Source organism: Crassostrea angulata, chromosome 1 (assembly GCF_025612915.1).
Source record: "Crassostrea angulata isolate pt1a10 chromosome 1, ASM2561291v2, whole genome shotgun sequence".
In the NCBI taxonomy this organism is placed as follows: Eukaryota; Metazoa; Mollusca; class Bivalvia; order Ostreida; family Ostreidae; genus Magallana; species Magallana angulata.
This window is the reverse complement of record NC_069111.1, coordinates 26,819,243-26,839,655: the sequence shown is the minus strand read 5'-3', so window position 1 is coordinate 26,839,655 and position 20,413 is coordinate 26,819,243. Positions and strand designations below refer to the sequence as shown.

Below are 20,413 nucleotides of genomic sequence, written 5' to 3'. Positions count from 1 at the left end.
GTACCCGGAGAGAACCCACGTGTCCAAGCGGGCGACCGCCATACCCTATCACATGCGACCTCTGTCGATCACGGGGATCGAACTCGGGTCGCAGCGGTGAAAAGCGAGTGCATTGTCCACTACGCTACCTGGACACCTTAAAAAAGAACTGAATGATCAGAGGTCGTTTGAGCATGAGGTCTGTGATCTGTGAGGTTTGTTGTGTGCCTGTATGTATTGGCATGATATATACAGCAATGTTACATAATTATTATGTTCTTGGTCAAGAGGGTTATGAATAACCTATAAAATGTCTTTGTCATATCAGTAATTGTACTCTCATAATTATGGGACGAAAAGTTCTTGAAAACCAGTAAAATTAACCATTAACAAAAACCAACAATATCTAACATCATAGAGTTGTGTTCATTTATTTTCAATTCATTCAAACTGAAGGCTAGTTTACTTTTAAAATGTCGGTGTATACAGTCATTAAACAATCAATTAAATCAAGACGAACAGGAGTTGTCTTTGAAATGGCCTTGACTTTGAAAGACAAGATATCACGTAAGTTGTTTTATCACTGCAATAAAGAAAATGGTCAATTTATTAGAGATACATGCATACACATATTGGTTCTTTTTCAATTTGTTTTGCTCTACTTTAAAATTTTTGTTGACATTTACTTCAGTTACTAATCTACAACGGCAAGTATCCTCTGTATATATTCTTATGAAAATGGTTATCATGATAACATCTAACAAGTCCTATTATTTTATCAATTGAATTCTTTTTATCTCGCCAAATGTAGATACACGCACATGTGTTTAGTTTAATATCCCTCAGTTCTCATTCGTGGCAATGTACTTTGCTTATATTTAGGGTTTTATTTGAAAAACGCTCTCCCCCAATCTCAGAATGGTCCTTCGTTATAGGTGTCTTGAAATTCAGCCCAAACTTCACTCGTTTGTCATTTTTAATATAGAACTAACTATGTTTTCACATTTTAATTTTGCACCTTGCTTATCCTTACTATATGTACTTTTATCATTTGGTTATCCTTATTACTTTTACCTTTCCATTTAACATACATTTCACACCATGACAACCTTTAATTCATCAAACTAGTATGTTTGTATTTGTTCTAGTTATCAGAATTTATATACTTTCGACAATTTAAAGAAAGTCCATCGATTCTTTAGATTCTTTAGAGAACACAACGTGCATTCAACATTTTAGCGCATCAACAAAAAGTTTTCCAATGATGATGATCAGAACTGGGATACAAAATCAAATCAAATACACCAGTTTGATAATTTAGGATTTCTCACCATGTAAAGATACAAGATAAAGACGTATTAGCAATAATTGATTGGAAGGATCTTTATGCAACTTAGTGGACTAGACACATGAATATCCCAATTTTAATTGCAACGCGCAACCGAAAATTGGACCAAACTTTTTTTAACACAAATTATTAAAAAAAAGGTAAAGGTCTACATTAACCGTTTCAAATATCAATCCGACAATAATCTCGACCGAGGCTCGTGTACAAGAGAGGTAAAACCAGAGCTAACATATGGATTACTAGTATAATACCAATAAAGGCTTATAGATAAAGGTTGATAATAAACAGACCTTTCCTTTACCCCGTCCCCGTCACCGTCCCCGCCCCCATTTCTCGCCCTTTGGCATCAGGTGGTATTACTCCTTGTCCGCCCCCTCCTTTTGCCTTGGAAATAATGAAAATAAATCATTACATGATGATAATGCTCAAAAGGCTATTTGTAATGAACAAGATATCTGTGACCCAATGCTCCCTAGTGATATCCCTGTTCTGATGTGATATTACAAAATAAGCAAAGTCGACATTTCACTGGAAGTTGGCTTGTGATTGGTACAAAAATATATCCCACAATATCGCATGCCTGAACAAATAATGTGTTAAAATTTCAAGCATCTGCGATAAATAGTTGCTAAGAAATCTTTCACAAAAATTTGTTTAAAAATTAAGGCATAAAATATACAAAGTCGTCATTTAACAGGAAGTTGACGTCCGATTGGTCAAAAATATATCCCACGATATAGCATGCTTAAACAAATAGTGTGTTTTAATTTAAAGTATCTGCAATAGTTGCTTAGAAAAATGCGACAGGAAATTTTTGTTACGAACAGACAGACACACACACATGGGTAAAACGGTATACCCCCTTCTCCTTCGGAGCGGGGGCATAATAAAATCGGTCAATAACTTTAGTTCCAGTCAATCATAAAAAAGATGAAATTACAATATGGTTATTCTGTATACATTTACAGGTATTAATTTCCATTTATATACATGAGTTCTGTTATTACCTTCTCGGAACCTTGAGTCTTCTTACGATACCTTTATTTGAAAAAAAAATAACAGTTTTTTTTTAATTTATTAAATCAAACTTAACGTAAATATCGTAGGAATAGCAGATCTTTCCTCGTAGACTACTACACGCGCGTTATTCAACAGAGATATTTTGCGATAGAAAGCATTACTAGTATCAGTATAGGCCTTGATAAATGAAATTAAAAAAAACATGCAGTATATTTTTTACATGGAATTTTAATGACATCATTTTTGAAATCATTCAATAATTACTCACAGCCTATAACCCACAAATCCTGCCACCCCAAACACAATGATGCCACAAATGCCCCCGACGATGGCCCCAGCCCCGGAGAACCCCTTCTTCTCTTTCTTGTTCACTAACCGTATGACGGCATGGCCCCCACTTTTTCTGGTACGGTTACCTGAACCGTCATTGAAAATATACTGTAAATTAACTTCAAGAAACCTCACATATACTTATGTTTAGTACCGTACAAAACAATGTATACTATATACATTGCTTGGAATGTTAAACATACATGTGTGCAGTGGTTACTTAAGCAATAGCTACTCATACAAAGTAAATCATATTGATTTTATATTGCATTTTTTAAATCTCTACTTCTTGCATTATACAGGTGTGTAGATAACATATTAAATGAAATAAACGATTAAAATAAGGGAAGAAGTTACGACATAAAACTAATTTGCCTTTAAGTTTCTCTAGTCTGCATTTCTTGCTGCCAGTTGAAAATGGGGTGTCTCTTAATTTAAGCCATCCTCTGACCATCGTTATTTTCTTTTTAGACAAATTCGGGGCTTCCACCGCCGCCTGACACTGGAATGCTCCTTTTAGAGTTTGGCATAACTTCAATGGTACAGCTATTGTAAATGTTGCCTTTTTTCCTTAAAAATGTATAAAAATGGGTATCGTTGATACCCAGAATTTTTTTTTCAATAGATGTTCAGTTTTAACAATGAAAAAAAAGCATTATACTTTTGTTATTCTGCACAATTACACATTACCCAGATTTGTACCTTAACAGGCATTCAAATACAGTTGATTTTATAGGTAATGCAAAAGGAATTTACATTTTGAGGAAACCTTTAACAAAATGTGATATCAAAGACGCATGCGCACAAGAGGCAAGCCTCGGACTCTTTGAGGGATCGCATAGCATGATGGCCATCTTATATTTATTTAATTTATATTGCTTAGACTCAATGAATTTATCATAAAAAGCAGGCAATTAACATTGAGAAAGAGTACCTCGCAAAACGCATATTCAAGAGTAGCTGTATTCACTTAGACTTGTGTTGTTGCCACCCAACAGTGTTTCTGATTGACCAGATTTGGATTGCATACTTTTGACTTCATTGCTTACCCTTGCCTGAATTCCCCCTCCAGGCCATGCCTTTGTGTTTATCCAGCAACATGCGCAGCTCCGGAAACATCCGGACTCTGTAGGGATCCGCCCACATTCCCTTACTTCTCACCAGTCCGGCTAGCAGTATCCGTGCATTGGGCCACTCCTCGTCGGGCTGGTAAAAAATGTAGAATGCTTCAACAGAGTTGACAGTTTTTTTTATTTTCCTGATATTAACTTTACATGTTAACTCCATATATTTCATGTTCTTTTCCTTATCCTCGATGAATTTGGCGTGCATTTTTGTGTATCCACCTGGAAAAAAATAATTTCAAAATATCAGTATAGTATGAAGTTTGTTAATACATCGACATCCACAGTTGATTGAGTTTTTTGTTGTTGTTTTCTTCTTCTTCTTTTTTGGTTCTGTTTTCGTTTTGTTTTTGCTATTTTTTGTTTTAAGTTTTTTGGGGAGGGAAGCTGTTGTTGTTTTGAGTGTATATATCAATTTGTATCATCATTTTTTTTCTTTTTATTATATAACTGAAATTACATGAAATTAATTTAGTACTTTTATGTAAATAAAGACATTTCTTTCAAGAAATACACTTAAAAGAATAAATGTTTTTGGAGTATATTATTAAATTATCTCCTTATCAAGACATCATCCATGATGAAGTGACTTTTCACATCGCTACAGCCTACCCTCGCTTCGCCACTTCTTCGGGTCTCCCTTTTCCTCATCTGAAAAGACAAAACAAGGCCAATATTCTTTGCTCAACATAACACATTTTTATTTGCATTGCAAACATACAAACCGCCATTTATTTACTTTGATGCAAACAGATACAAATTAATGGCGTCGGAATCAAATTGAAAGTGGTGGGGGGAGGGGTAGACTTATCAAAAATCTTGCAACCCCCAACGTTCCAACGCATATGTATATATTCTCTTCATATCAGTACCAGATACAGGGAAATGCCAGTTTGCTATTTCTGGGTTGATATTATCGTATGTACATGTATTTTATACCTGGCATGAGAAAAGCATGTTCCATTGAATCCATGTAAAACCCGGGTAGGGAGTCCTGAAAAAGAGTTAAGAGAAAGTGAATATTGTTCAAGTAATATAAAACGCATTTTTTAAATAAAATCTTACATAACAACATTACGTTGTAAGTAATATTTGTATCAGTCCAAGGGGTCGCATTTCGTTATTAATTTTACAGGTATAAGAAACATTAGTTACTTAATCTTTGGTGGCTCATTTCGTAGCAACCATTGCAAAAAAACCCCACAATTTTGTCCGTGTGTGAATTTCTTCTAACGCATATATCATAAGTGTTGGAAAACTTTATTTCAGAATACAAATAGATTTGTGATTCGGTTTCGTTTGAAGTTGTATCTACACAATCAAATCTCTTCAAAACTAGGAAGAAATAATCACATTGGATGCATATATACATTGTACCGGTAATGATATATAGAATACCAAATAATGTAATTTGTCACTAGATCTGATGCATAGGATAGTATCTTTGTTTAATTTATGAACATTTATCACTTTTGGATGTAACTTTACTATTGTCATGCAAACAAAATTTACCTAAGTATAATACAAGATGGTTTTACATTAAGGGTGTAACTTTTTGAGATATAAGAATTCGTATTTAATTGATATTTCGCTCATCTTAAGCGAATGAAGACAAACGATTGTTTATTTAACTACTAGTATTCTTTTAACTTTGAATTTATAAATTTCAACTTTGAGTTTACTACGTACATAGATCTCCATGAAGTTTCGAGCGAGGTCCTTAAATTGATTCTTTTCACCTACAAAGTTAATTAGATGAGAACAAAGTTTGCTAGAATTCTATGAAATTTTGTGTGATATTTAAAATATTTTATCAAAATGTAGATACAACAGTTTCAACAGCTCTCTTTACTCTATTTCTTGTCTAAATACATTTACATATATGTAGGCATTGAAGATCAACTCATTTAGTTTTAGGGTAATTCTCGATTCATTGCAAACTTTACAGTTTCAATGCAATATGCAATGAATTTTCCTTGCTACTTATAATCTAAAGCAATAATCATAAAATGTGATTGAAAAACTGCTTGGCATACACGTTGATTCCACTTTTCCTTCCTTAGTCGTTTCGGCATCGAATTCTCTACGAATAGGCACTTCTCTGTGTGCACTGTTATGCGTCCTGATCAACACCTCACAGCGGAACACTCCCGGGGGGTCGCACTTGTCCATGATAAAGTACATGCGCAGGTAATCACCCGTGTCTTTTGTCAGGAAAAAAACCAATAGAAAGTTGGATAAGTAGAACAATCTATCAGAACCATTTGTATCCTAACAAAAAAATACTTTGTCTACTACTCTCACAGTAACAGCATTTCCATGCAACAATATGACACAGTTCGTACATGTACATGTAATTAGCAAGTATCGTAACTTCTAATAAACCACACAGAAAATTCACATTTATTATGTTATTGTATTTAACCATATGGTGACTAAATTTATATATAGAGTGTGATGCAATATATATTCGTACAAAATAGCGGCGTGTTTACATTCGCGCTTCACCTCACAAATTTAACGTCGAATAAAAGGGTTTATAAATAGCATCGGAATTTCGTTAGTTATTTATAACAATTTTTGGTCATGTGACATTTCATATGTCACGTGATTTTACTGTCGTCTGCTTTGTAAACAAATCTGAATCGACGGAAACAAGATGGGGCGCAAAGCAAAAGAATTGAGTAATGAGGTAAAAGAAATGGTATGGAAAATGTTACAAGAAGGTAAAACTATTACCTACGTGTCAGAAACCTTCGGAATACCCAGAACTACAATTTCAAGTTTTAAGAAGCGTGTACAACACCGAGGTTACATAGAAAACATCCCCAGACGAGGCAGGAAATCTACCGTGACATCCCGAGATTATCGGAAACTTGAAAGGCTTGTGAAAACCCACAGAAGAGAGAGTTTGAAGGATATTACGGACCAATTTAATGAAAACAGAGAGCGGCCAGTATCTAAACGAACTGTACAATTGCATCTGCACAAAAATGGATTTGTGAGACGGGTGGCAAAGAAGAAACTAGTGATCAGAGAAGTGAATAGAAAAAAGCGTTTGTCTTGGTGTAGAGAAAAGAGAAAATTGACTGTTGGGAACTACTGGAGAAAAGTTATTTTCTGATGAATCAAAAATCGTTGTGGGACAGAATTCTCGTGTCTACATTTGGAGAAAACGGGGCGAGGGATGGAGACCGGACTTGGTTGAGGCACGTCGGGCGAAGCCATCATACGAAGTTATGATCTGGGGATGCATTTCGTGGCACGGAGTAGGTACTATTACAGCTGTTAATGGCAACATCAATGCAGAGAAATACCAGCACGTACTAAATGACAATTTGTGGCCGGTTATAGTCCGACATTTTCCCAAAGAACAGTACATCTTTCAGGATGACAATGCGCCAGTACACCGTGCCCGTTCAACACAAGATTTTATCCATAGAAATGGAATAAGAACCATGAGCTGGCCTGCACAAAGTCCCGACTTAAACATCATTGAAAATTTATGGTTGTTACTGAAAAGAAAGCTGCAAGCACGTGTTGGTCGTATTGAAAACAAGGACGACCTGTTCCGAGAGATTCAGCGGGTATGGACATCTATCACGCCTCAATACGTACAGAGCCTCTATAACACAATCCTCCGACGATTACAAAGTGTAATTCGGCTGAAAGGTCATCTTACAAAGTATTAGGTAATTAGTTTTAGTTATTAAGAATAATTTAAAAAGATGAAAACTAGAGTTTGGAGTTTGACCTAATTCTGTCGCGAATGTAAACACGCCGCCATTTTGTACGAATATATATTGCATCATACTGTACATGTATTTTCATACATGTATATAATACAATGTGCCCTGCATACTTTGGAGTTCTCTAAATGACCAATAATACCAACTGTTTTGTAACATGTACATCTCCGAGTTCATGTTTTCGACAGCACATACTAAATGAGGTTTCAGATTGGTCACAAGACTGTTCCGTTTCTCCCATCTAAGGTTATTTCTACCCATAACAGGCATATCGTTCAAGAATGAACCTGAAGTGTAGAAAGTTTACCATCACTTTTTTTCAGAGATATGCTGTTAAACATAAATATTCCGATCATTTCTTATCATTTTTAATAGTTTCTAGCGTCCATTGTATTTCTCATAAGCATTTGTTTTGAATATAATCATTGTTTTTTTCTGTGATAAAAAATTCTATGGGCAATATCATGCTAGATTATCCATACAATAAGATTTAAACATTTGGATTGACAAACTATATGATAAGCATCTGTGTCTAATGATCCAATATCGTCACCTAATTCGATTCACAGACACTTAAAAGATTGATATATAGGCGTCGGAACCGGGAGGGGGTGGCTTGGGGGGGGGGGGGCTAGAGAGGGCTTAGCCCCCCTACTTTTTTGCAAAGTCTGACCTAACCATTAGGGACATAGCATCATAGAGGGTTCAGTCCCCCCCCCCCCCCACACTTTTTCTGGCAGCAAAGATAATTGTTCCTAAATTTACCTTGAAAGATTGAGAATTTGGAGTTATAGGCATACTAGCCCCTCCCCACTTTCAATTTGCTTCCGACGCCAGTGTGATATATATAACCAAACATAAGCTGAGAATAAACAAACAAACAAAAAAGTCGCGTGCGTGCGTACAGATGGACGTTAACAGGATATCAATAATTGTTTTCAAACGCAGCTTCCTTGACAACTAATTGTAAAGCGTGTAATTCTCCTGTGTATCAAAATTAAGATACCTAATAAAGTAAATGAAGATTTCAGGGTGTAGTTTCTCTTTGTGGACGAAAATTAAAGTAGCCAACACACGAAAGAATCATTCCCCGTATTGTCTGAACTAACAATAAACCTTTATTTGTCGGTCCGTACTTTCATCTTGTATATCTTACCTGCAATGAGACCGTAAGTTTTAGCGGTTTTGGGTCGCCACCACATGACCCACCACATGATAAATTTCACCATCCCAAATTTGGTGGGGTCTAGACGACACGTTACAGACACAATTTTGGAATTGCCAATACGCCTCACCTCCCCAATCGCTTTGACTACACCTTTGTCTGAAATGGTTTTATTGAATCTCAAAAGATAGTTTATAAATTAAAAAGATAAACGACTGAAACAATTTCTTTGAAAAAACTTTGCATGTTTTCTCATCATTTAGAAAATTTAAAAAATTATTAAAAATTAACATTTTTCAACGGCCACATCAGTAGCCCATTTTAAAAAGTGGGTAGTCTTAAAATTTGTACATTTGCAACAATTTTGTAAATCGCTAAAACACTTATTATAAGTTAGCATTAGCTGCGAAAAAGGAAAATATCTAATTGCAAAATTAAATTTAGAACCATGGCAAAATTATTTCATTTTGATCATTTTGTCCTAAAAGAAATTGTAAAAAATATTTACTTTAACTAAATTAATTGAGAAATTCATAATCTCCCGCAAAATTTAAAATCTATACCGTTATGACTCATTAAACAAGACCTTTACAACTTATTAAACACGACCATCAAAGATAAATAAACTATTTCGCATTTTAAAGATAAATTTCTGGATATGAAATTGTCTTTGCAAAGGTATACCTGACCATTTCTTTGTGTTTGTCTTGTCAAAAGGTCTGTTATCATAATCTTCTTGCAATATCTAGAACAAAAAAGTACAAGTATGCTATGTTCATTCCAATCATTTGTGTTTCCTCTACAAAGATGCATCTGCATGCAAAGTTGGTCTATAAACAAGAAACTCTTTGTCCATATTGTTCATCCAAGCAACATAAGCCAAAAATCACAATACATGTACTGTGCTTCTAAATTGAATTTAAAAAAGAAAATCAAATTACCCGTTTTGTATCTGTACCAAAATAAAATGTCCACATCAGCAGAAAAACTACAGATATGAAAAAAAACAAAATAAAACAAATTAAGTATTTTATCTAGATAATATGGCTATAATCTTCAACAATATTTAATAATTAAAAGTTTCACTTTGTATTGTATAATATTTCATTTGTATTTCATATCATCTCGTTTGTTTTGTATAATTACTATTTGAATTGCATATTTGAATTGCATATTTTAAATATGAATGGAAATTTATTAAATTAAATAAATTTTCCATTTATATTTTAAAGTATTTTATTTGCATGGTGAAAAAATTCATTTCCATTATAAAATATTGCATTTGTATTGCATGATTTTAGTTATTTGTTTTGTATCTTAGGGGTTGTTTATATGTTGTCATGCAACAGATGGAATTCTCGACCAAATTCAATGGACAATAAAGTGCTTAAGTCATTACTATTGTTTTTGCTGACATCCGTATGCTTTTACGGGAATAAAACGTGTTTACGTGTCTAAAGAATATTTAGAGACAAGTAAAGTAATGACATCTATAATCTGTTCCAAGTTATTGCTTCCATCATTTTTTTTATGATTTTTAATAAAAATACACATACATGTGAAAGAAGTACAGTTGATATCAATGAAATGGAAAATATCCAAGATATCTTCATTGATAAATTATCCCTTTTCACTCATAAAATTTCACAGGAACGAAAACAAATTTCTTACGGAGATTTATAATGGGAAATGTTTACATCTTTTCTCCATTCGGAAGTACTCAGACCACCTCGCGCAATTTTTCAACGTTATCATCCGGGCTTATTAATGGCTGATGCAATGGAAAATTCCGGTAGACTTTCTATTTTGGGATGTGTATTGAAACCTGAAGCGGTAGAGGGGGCGTTTCAAAACAGATAATCTGGACATTTTTCATATTAGTGGATGACCGTAGTTTAAGCACAAAGGTTTTTATTATTATCGAAATATCAAGCGAAAAGTGGTGGAAGCAAAAACTCGGGACAGTGTATAAAGTAAAATATCTCAGAAATTGTTTAGCAGAAATTTTCACAGAATACTTAATTAGTTTCATAAGTCCAAAACCGTGCTCAACTTTTTATGAGCAAAAAATATACAGTTCAACACCTATATTTAACGCTGATGAATGCATTTTTTTTTATATAGAAAAAACCCCCCTGCTATTTGCTATTCTATAAGGCTTAAGTGTTGGAATACCGGTCTGTGTCGGTATTACTAGTCTGTCTATTGCAATATCATTAATATATTCTTTCAAACATTGACTCACAAAATAAAATCTTCATATTTAGACTTCGTCTGCTGTGTACTATTTCAAATATTTTGCTTTTCGAGCCCGACCCTTAATGCTGTTTAAAATCAAAGTACTGAGAGTACTAAACGGACTCAATTGATGTGGTAGCTAAAAACAGTTTCGTATAAAATCTCTGGGGAAAAGCATGATGGGTAGGGATTTTCCTGCTATTTTTATGCGGTATACATGAAAATTAATTTTTTAAATTCTCAATTGCATGATATAGTGGGTTATCTGTCGAATACATGAAAAAAGTATGTAGAAAAATTTAAAAAATGAATTTTGTGAGACTAAAATAAAGGGAGGTAACTCCAAAAACATCCGGATTTAACACTTGCAGAATTTAATGAATGTGACATAGCTCTTTAAAAAGCTGGCGAATGTACCCTGAAAATACTATCAAACGATGCCTAAGGACTTGTTCTTAAAAATGTACAGAAATTAAATTTGCTGATTTGGTTGCATTCTGCTTTTAGGGGGAGCCTAAAATGCATGGGTGTACTGCATTTAGAGGCATCCTTTTGTCTATTTTCCGCATGTTTTGAGTGCCAAATAAATTCTAGCATTAAGTTACATGTGCATTATTCTTATATATTTAAAAAATTGACAATTTTATCTTTCTATTGATATATAGACATATATGTAACATGTTTTTACAATTTATTTTTATAGGGGTCAGTTTTGCTTTCCCCTCATCTGAAAACGTCCTTATAACGTGACATATAAAACTGTGTTTTGCACCCTTAAGGGAAAACATAATATAACGTTGATATGTCTTTATCTTACAAAATTGCTGCGTTAGCATTTTGTTCAGTCAGTGGAGTTTTATTTTGACCCTCAAACATTAGATAAATTAATAGCATGCTATGTGCATGTTTCATTTCTCACTTTATGACGTTCGGTATATGATTGTGTATTGTGACGTGTTGTTTTACATTGTGATGCATTAGCACTGTGACAATTGTAAGTGTGACGTCATGTCAACAAAGCCGCTCCGATCATGAGTTCATAACTTTTAGTTCCAACAATAATCCCTGAAGATCACCCCCAGACTCTTCCCCTGGCAGGAGTTCACCTGTCATTTCCAGGGGTTAGTCACGGCACCAAATGTAACGGGATGGGAGAAATAATGACGGACCAGACCGGGTTTCGAACCCGGGCCCCCTGAATCTCTAGTCAGGTGCTCTACCAACTGAGCTATCTGGCGCCGGTATTCGAACCGGTCTGACCATCACACTAGTTTAACTATACTCAGTCTGAAAAATAAGATACATTTACTAACAATAATTAAGAAATTAACTCGATGTCTACCTAAGTTATACGAGTATAACCTGGGTTGGGACAGTTTACGCTTTATAACCTTTATAAAAAAAGCGAAAAATGCTCAAAGCCAGGTTATACTCGTATAAGTTGGGTAGATAATGAGTGCATTTCTTATAATTTAATTTTTTGTAATTTTCTGTTCAAGCATGAGATGAGGGACTGTGCAGATAAACAGTTAGTACTTTGAAGTTTAAATTAGCTCAGGTGTATTACTGTCATAGTTCCAACCTGTACCCCGTTTCTGCCAGCCTCCATTGAAGCTTACTTCCATCTTCAAAGAGATACAAATAAGTAAAGAACTAGTAAACTAGATAATAATATGTATAGGTGATCAACATTAGCTGGTTATAATTTATAATTTTTATTACCAACATATCCTTGATTTCATAATCAGTTACTATAATCATTATTCAAACTTAATAATAAGAAAACTGATTGGCAATTGTGATTCCTATTTCACACAAATTTAAGATGCAAGAGTTATATTAATTATTGCTTTAAGTAGAGAAACATGTGCAGTTTGTGCATCTCAACAAATTTCACTACATTGAATAAATTAAAATCATTTTCAAACCCATGCCTTTGACTTTTATGTTCACTAATTATTTTTGTTTTAATTAGTACCTTTCCATTTCCCATTTCTATTTCTTCCTTTTGTGCCTCATTGCAAGACAACTTTACTATGGTCTCCAGTGTAGATTCGATTTTGTATTCCCTCCGTTTTAATGTTGTAGGGTCCACTGGGGGGAGATTTAAGGTTGTGAGCAGGTTGTTCACCTGTACAGGACCAAGTCCAGTGTGTACAACAGCTAAAATACCGATAATAAACATGTATAAACCGAAGCAAGGTATCATTTCAACTTGTGTTAAATGTGTCGATATCCTGCCTACTAGTTCTAGGAAACAAGTGAAGAGATTTCTGAGGAATTGAATCTATATAAGCAACCATAGACTAACTCAATTATATGACCATTCAAACATTTGCAAAAAATGCATGGCCAAAATTCATGTACATAAAATAGAAATACTGAAATGTATAGTTATGTTAATATGTACATGCATGCAGCCCTGTAAAATACAAATCATTATCATTAATGTGTGGGGTTTTTTTAAATTTGCTTGTTGGTTTTTAAAAGGGGTTTTTTTATTAGCCGAGTGATAAACAGATGAAAACCCCACAGCTCCAGAAAAATAATGGGATCCGCGCCATACTTTTTGACAGTATTCGTTATTTGTTATAAATAACAAACCATTCTTAAAATGATAAAATAATAACTAGAGACGAGCTCGTTGCAAGCAACGATTAGGTCTTCCGTCGTAGCTGCGTCATACTTGTGACGTAATACAAAAATTGATACCTGACCATGGTGCAGTATTAGATGTGTAAACACTGTGTAAAAGAAACAAAGTACATGTATATAAGCAAATACAGATCTTTAAAAGTTGTCTGAAGTTTGATTCGCCGCATGTTGTTTTTTTGCATGTGCATTTTATTTTGAGAAACTTATCTAATCATCATAATTGACTCAATATACACAGAATATGGACGACGATTATAATCACACAGTGGGTATGCCCGGTATGAACGTAAAAAGACCAAACATTTTACTCGCATTTTTTATCGAAAGCAAGGGCCAATGAATCTTTTAGAATGTATGCGGAGATCCTCGAAATTTTACAGGGGGTTCTGAAGAATAATTTTGTTTTTGAGGGGGGGGGGGGGGGGAGGGGGCATGCGCGGATAAGAAAAATTTTCCTGGGGTGGGGGTTGAGTGTCTGACGGTTATTTGAGTTTGCCTGGGGATGTCCGAGGCATATTTTTGTAATTTTATATTGTACATGTAATGGAAAGAAATTTTGCGGGGGTTGGGGTGGGGTCTGGAACCCTCACCTTACTCTTCTAGATTCGCGCATGGGGAAGACCGATGCCGGTAATTTAACGGTAATTTTAACCCTTTTTATTTAATTAATCATTTTCAAAATTATCGGAATTCCAATATTACCTTTAAACGCAGTTAAAACTTAAAATACGAACCATTTAGTCTCGGTGAGTATTCGGCCAACATGCGTCCGCGTACGAAAGAAATGGCAACATTCAAGAAATTTGGATGGACGATCTGGGTCCTAGGTCGTCCATCCGATTCTTTTTCAGACTAAGAGCTACAGAACTGCACTTAGAGAATGTCAAACTGATTATGTCAATTTATTTTGTCTCAAAGAATCAGTTTTTTTTAATCAATAAAGATTTACCTTAAAAAAAAAGAAATCGGGCACAATTTTCAATGTTAGCATTTTACAATTTAAAGGTCTAATAAAATTTTGAATGAAGTTTCAAGATACTACTCTTCGTTGTTTTATACGAAATGTTGCATGGAAAAAAGATTTACATCGCATATATATTATAGAACTAATTTCTTCTCTTTTTTATTTACATCAAAATAAATCCAAGAAAAAATCTAAATATTTTTTTTCCTTTATATGTGTTAATGAAAACGGTGCATGGTCAGCAAGGGCCGGTTCTATGTCGTGCAAGCACCTACTTAATAGATTGTTACACGGATCTACCACGATGACAAATATCGAAAAGGCAATGATGAAAGTGTAGTTTTTTTTTTAGGTTTATTTTTGATAATTATATTTATCTGGATCAATTTCCGTTATGAAGTCAAGCATATATTTTCATATTATTATTGACTTAAAACATGTTGGAAAAAAGAAATATTGTATCAAGCAGTTAGTTATTATGCGCAGATCATGCATTCCTCTATGGTTTTCACAATTGCATGTATCAGTTACTACACGTTTTTGCTTACGGAGAAGTAAATTTCCAAAGAGATGATATAGTTATCAGTTAAGTTCCAGATTGTCTTCTGCACATGCAAGCACGTGTGTAATCCTGATTTAAAAATAGGTATAATGGCCGGGGGGGGGGGGGGGGGGTCATCGCAACAAAATTGTGTATTAGCGTACTAGAGTGTACATTGTTAATTAATGATTGATGTTGAATTGTTATTAACAAACAAAATCATAAATTTATAATAACATACACTAAAATGCCAGGGAGTTCTGCTGGACGCGATTTCATTTGTCTTCAATTAATAGGGTGTAAGGATGCCCGCCTACTTAATACATATGCTCACGCGTCAACCGATTAAAAATGACTGTATTTTGGATTTATAAATCGTTCTAAAACATTCGATCTGATATTTCGTTGTTAACAATTCAAAACTTTGAACGATTAAATTTGTTTTTATACCTACCCTCACGGAAAAATCCATTCAGATCAATGGAAATTTCATTTACAAGACTCCACGCCAGAATCAGAATGTCTCATTCATTAATTTTTTCGTAGTTAAAGTGGACGAGTCCAAAATAGGAATAGAATAGGAATATGAATACCATGTGAACATATGCCGTGAATGCAGTTTACTTTGCGTCTATTTTTTTATTTTGAGAGTCCTTTTTATCATGTTTATCATGGCTTGAAAATGACGGAAGGCCCTTGAATGTTGTTATCTTTATGCAGGCACGTAGCATCCTTTTTGAAAGTGGGGGGGGGGGGGGGCAGACTCATCCAAAAAAATCTTGACAAGCAAAAAAAAAAAAAAAGAAAAAAAAAAAAGACTTTCCCAAAATCTTCAAAATCCTAATCCGGAAAAAATTAGTTGCTGTGAGAAAAAGTGTGGTGGGGGGGGGGGGGGGGGGCACCCACAAGCTTGAATTAATAATTGTCTGACGATGCATCTTTAATGTGACAACATTTATATTCATAATTAATGAAAACGTTATATGGGATGTAATAAGCAACAATGAGCAAGAGTGTTCAATTAAAAGGGCTTTTCACATTGCACGTGTGTAATCCTGATTTAAAAATAGATTGCCATATTTGAAAGGTCAAAAAAAAAAAAGAGGGAGGTGTCATCGCAACAAGATGATACACATTGTCTAAGTAGTACAATGTAAGTAATAGTTGGTGTTGGATTATCATCATTAACAAAGAATCATCAGTTTGGATTAATTAAAACAAATATAAATTCATATAATTGGAATATTTACTGGAGGGGCTACGTACAAGTAATTCGCCGAAGTGGGGTACGTGTGACCCGATTTTCGATCAATTGGGCGATTTCATTCATCTGGAAAAGGGTTTCACTCGCGTGTACAAATGTAAATGTACATCAAACAATTGCTAGTCAATTAAGTGTGTATGTTAATTGGATAGATTTCTTCTAAAACATTCAATCCAAAGTATAATATATGTAGTTATTAGTTGACACCCTCCCAATGGATCTATGCCGATGGATCTATCTGAGATCTCAGCTGTTGCGTGAATGGTAAAGAAAGACTTCGCGCCATAATACGTCTCATTCATAATTTTGGCTCGCCGATTAGTGGGCGAGTCCAAGTTAGGCAAGAGCACATGATGTGTAGATGGTCTTACCCACTCTATTTTCTTAACTGGTCATATAATAAATAGAGATATCATGGATCTTTCACTTTTGTCGGAGCATGTAATAAATGGAACCAAAAAATAAAGTAATTCTAATTGAATTAAATTGAAGATAAAATGTAAATACCCCCTCCCACCTACGGATTAGGATTTTCAAAATTCCCCATTTTTTAAATTCCTTGTCACGATTTTTTTTGGATAAAGCAATTTTCAATTTGGCTGTTTGAGATTATTCGATACATGTACATTCCTAAAATGATTTAAAAAAATTGAAATGATTTAATTTCCAGTGATATACAGGTACATGCACTCGATCGAAGAAAAAGGTTGAAATTGCTTCTAAACTCTGCACGTTCAGTTTAATAATTTATGATCCGCAGCGAAAATTAAATTTCATTTCTTATAAGATAGCCTAATTGATACATGCATGCTTCCATTGAATAAATTTGGGTAGTCAGGCAAGCTTTTTAGAAAGCTATTGCTTGTATTATATGAAGGTCAGACACGACCTACATGTATCTTCCATTTTTTCTTATCTCCACAATGTGAATCAAGATTTCCACTTTGTTATTTCATAATTAAATTTTTATGTAATATGATTTTTTTGGTTTGGATATAAAGTGTTCAAATTAAAATATATAGTATGACTTAACTTATAAGCATTCAAATGCATTTTGCGTGCTATTTTAAGGAAAGTTCGAAATATTCTAGCTCCAAAACGAGCCTGGTAATGTACTCTAAATTTTTTGGGATTAACAGGTTTAAATGTTAATAAATAAGGAATGAAATATCAAGGAAAATTATATAAAATTGAGGAACGTCTCGTCTGTCCTTAATTAAAATAATATAAATAGACATCATAAATCCCATATCAAACGACATATAACCACTTGAATCTGAACGTCTTTTAATGAATTTATGAACAGCGGCAAATTCTAAGGTAATGTTAGCTGCAAGTCTGTATAGCCCTTGTATGAAAAATTTCGGATGGTACTCAATTTTTCCAGACGGAGAGCTACATATATGCAGCTAAGGTAACTAATTATGCTTCCGATGAAATACTTTGTTCAGTAATGCAAGGTTTTAAAAGAGCAATACTTATTTGTTTAAAAAATAGCACCCTAATACTTCGCATTTCATTCACTGTTTGTAGAACAAGCAGAACCAGTATCAGTTCGATCCCTACCGTATGTACATTGTTCGAATTTAATAGCCCTTGCATTGCATTGCTTTGCATGTACAAAATATCTTTTAAAAATTCAACACTGAAAGTGTTTATCTATATGGCTATTAATCTATATGTACATGTACACATAGCGTACACATGTGATTCAAAATACCCCAAACGGAAAAATTCACTTACTGAGTCTACATTTTATAGAATTTGCAAAAAATACATTGCGGGTCTGAATGTTTGTTAATGTGTCAATCTATCAATATACAGTTTGATAATTATTTTCGATTGCTAAGGCTACATCGTTTTTGATGAACATTGAACAACATTTTTTCCATGCCATTATTTCCACGGAAGATAGCGAGTACAATTATAAAGCACAATTTATTTAATTATCTCTTTAATATTGTGTACTAGTATGTAATAAATAATTTATAAATTGCTGCCGAAGGTTGTTTGGTATTTTCGTTTGTAGATGCATTGCAAGTAAAAAACGTGAAACGCGGGGCAAGTCATAATTAATATCCCTAATAACCGTTACTTAAAAAGAAGCGGCTTTGGATTCAAATATTATCGTATACGAATATTAAGTTCACTTTTTAAAATCATCTCCACGATGATAATATTATATCCATTGGAAATCAGTATTTTGTTTTGCTTTAAAAGAAATGTTCTATCGGGAGCAATCCCGCGTTCGTTTAAATTGCCAGCGTACATTTGTCATGTCAGTAATACACATTGTGCTTTATATGACGGCCGTGTATACGTACTGTAGAAAAGTTGAGTTTAATTACCATGCATTCGAACCATTTTATTAACACATCTCCCAGTACTGAAACAATTCAAAATGTCTCTGTTACAGTAACACAGTGGGGCGTTAAACATGTGTACGTCCAGCTCTACAAGCATATGCACTGTCGTCAAGGCGACGGCCTGAATACAGCTAGCGACTCTTCTATCGATCGGTTACCTTAGTCTCGTAATGCATCTAAATATAGAAAGGGGCACAGTTATGAAACAAACAACAAAAATAAGGTCAAAGAAGTTCATCTTTATGAAATGAATATGTACATATGAATAAAAACATTTGGGAATTTTATGTAGAATTATTTTTGCGCGCTGCATGTATCAGTTAGTGCATTACAAAAAGCCCTTTCATAACCTCCTAAACGTGCGCACCCCCACAAAAATGGACCGAACTGACAACAATTGTTTCTGCAAATACTGGCTATAAATTACGAAAACATTAAATTGAATACTATAGAAGGATTCAAAATTAATTTCTTTACAACTTTGCTTCAATAATGCATTAGAAATTTTTATTCCTTTACAAGTTATTGACAAGAAACTTTTGACGCATTTAATCCCTAATTATAGGGGCCAGCCCCTTTTTCTGTATACCGAATGAAAGGTCTTGGTAAGACCAAGATCTTTTAAATTACATGTTATAACAAATTTTTATCAGGTAGAAAACTAACATGGAAAATACGCGAATTTTTTTGAATTTTTTTCGTACCTTTGTTTCAACATCTATACCACCCCTTTTATTTGCATTTAAATAATAAATAAAATATATCTCGCACAAATTCAATGTATTAGCTTCCAAACTAGCCCATCTTTGAGACTCTGCCAGTCATCGTTATAGCTAAACCCCCCTGGACAAAAGAAGTCGTTAAATTTTACTAAAAGGGGAATAACTCAAAACCGGATGGGGATTTTCCTCAACTAAAATATGCAACGACAACATCACGCGGCATGTTATCAGTCCTGAAAATTTCAAAACAATCGGTGAACAAACGAGCGAGATATTAAGGATCAAAGTTGGCGTCTAGAAGAAAAAAAAAATAATAAGAAATTTGAAAATTTTTCAGAATAATAGTAAGGTCTTCCGTTGGAAACGGAAGACCTTAATTACCTAATGCAAGTTTGGAGTTTACGTCAAATGCCCCTTGGCTCCTCTTCCCAGTTTTTACATCGTTTAAAGCCCAGCAAACATTTTTTTGGCATCGAATGAACAGTGTACTATACTTCCCAGTCAATATCTCCTTTCACTTTCGATATTAGAAAGATGCAACGGGGTATTACACGATGCACAAAACATACGCTTCGCCAATACATCCAGTTCAACAATTCCACGGCCCGAGGTCTGACAGATCTGGATTCGGCGGTTTGTCTTTACAGTAAGAGTGGTCCTCTTTAACAGCGTCGTCTACCCGGTGTGTAGCTAAATTTATCTTCGCTTCCTGTGCTTTTAGGTCCTTATAATATGATTTTTTACTTTTAAACTTTCCTTTCTTGTCTCTGTAGTGCATTGTAACATTGTTTGACAGATTCAGACGACAATGTTTACTAATAAGTACTTTAATTGCTGGTTTATATTTGGCATCAATAAAACGCTCAAGTGATTCTTTTTGTTTGCAGCGCCATCCATATATAATCTATTATAAATGACAAGTAATAGCTTTCCAAAAAGCTTGCCTGA

General features: G+C 34.2%; 1 protein-coding gene and 1 long non-coding RNA gene across 3 annotated transcripts in view; one reads left to right on the top strand and one right to left on the bottom strand.

The window, feature by feature from the left end:
• LOC128190768 (uncharacterized) overlaps positions 1 to 3,714 on the top strand; it is a 6,440-nt gene extending 2,726 nt beyond the window's left edge. Inside the window, exons 2-3 of the long non-coding RNA XR_008244388.1 lie at positions 3,149 to 3,217; positions 3,414 to 3,714. This is a non-coding gene — a long non-coding RNA (uncharacterized LOC128190768). The remainder of the gene's footprint in view (positions 1 to 3,148; positions 3,218 to 3,413) is intronic.
• LOC128190726 (uncharacterized) lies at positions 411 to 20,413 on the bottom strand. Of its 2 annotated transcripts, XM_052862873.1 has the most exons (17): positions 19,847 to 20,413; positions 12,932 to 13,116; positions 12,521 to 12,578; positions 9,657 to 9,703; positions 9,400 to 9,460; positions 8,707 to 8,874; positions 7,697 to 7,837; positions 5,838 to 6,005; positions 5,491 to 5,540; positions 4,741 to 4,795; positions 4,414 to 4,452; positions 3,727 to 4,023; positions 3,053 to 3,247; positions 2,616 to 2,763; positions 2,335 to 2,365; positions 1,618 to 1,711; positions 411 to 562 (listed from the first exon to the last, which is right to left on the bottom strand). In XM_052862873.1, the coding sequence occupies exons 2-16, from the start codon at positions 12,944 to 12,946 to the stop codon at positions 1,625 to 1,627; spliced, it is 1,560 nt and encodes a 519-aa protein (XP_052718833.1). In that variant the 5' UTR covers positions 12,947 to 13,116; positions 19,847 to 20,413; the 3' UTR covers positions 411 to 562; positions 1,618 to 1,624. The 2 variants fall into 2 exon arrangements, with proteins under 2 accessions (XP_052718833.1, XP_052718840.1); XM_052862880.1 differs by lacking the exons at positions 12,521 to 12,578; positions 12,932 to 13,116; positions 19,847 to 20,413 and adding an exon at positions 10,961 to 11,100.

Coding starts and splice junctions, on each gene's coding strand:
- LOC128190726 (XM_052862873.1), bottom strand. Junction 3,248..3,726: donor GAGGGGGAATTCAGGCAAGG/GTAAGCAATGAA, acceptor TACATTTTTAAG/GAAAAAAGGCAACATTTACA. Junction 2,366..2,615: donor GGATTTGTGGGTTATAGGCT/GTGAGTAATTAT, acceptor TTTCAAATAAAG/GTATCGTAAGAAGACTCAAG.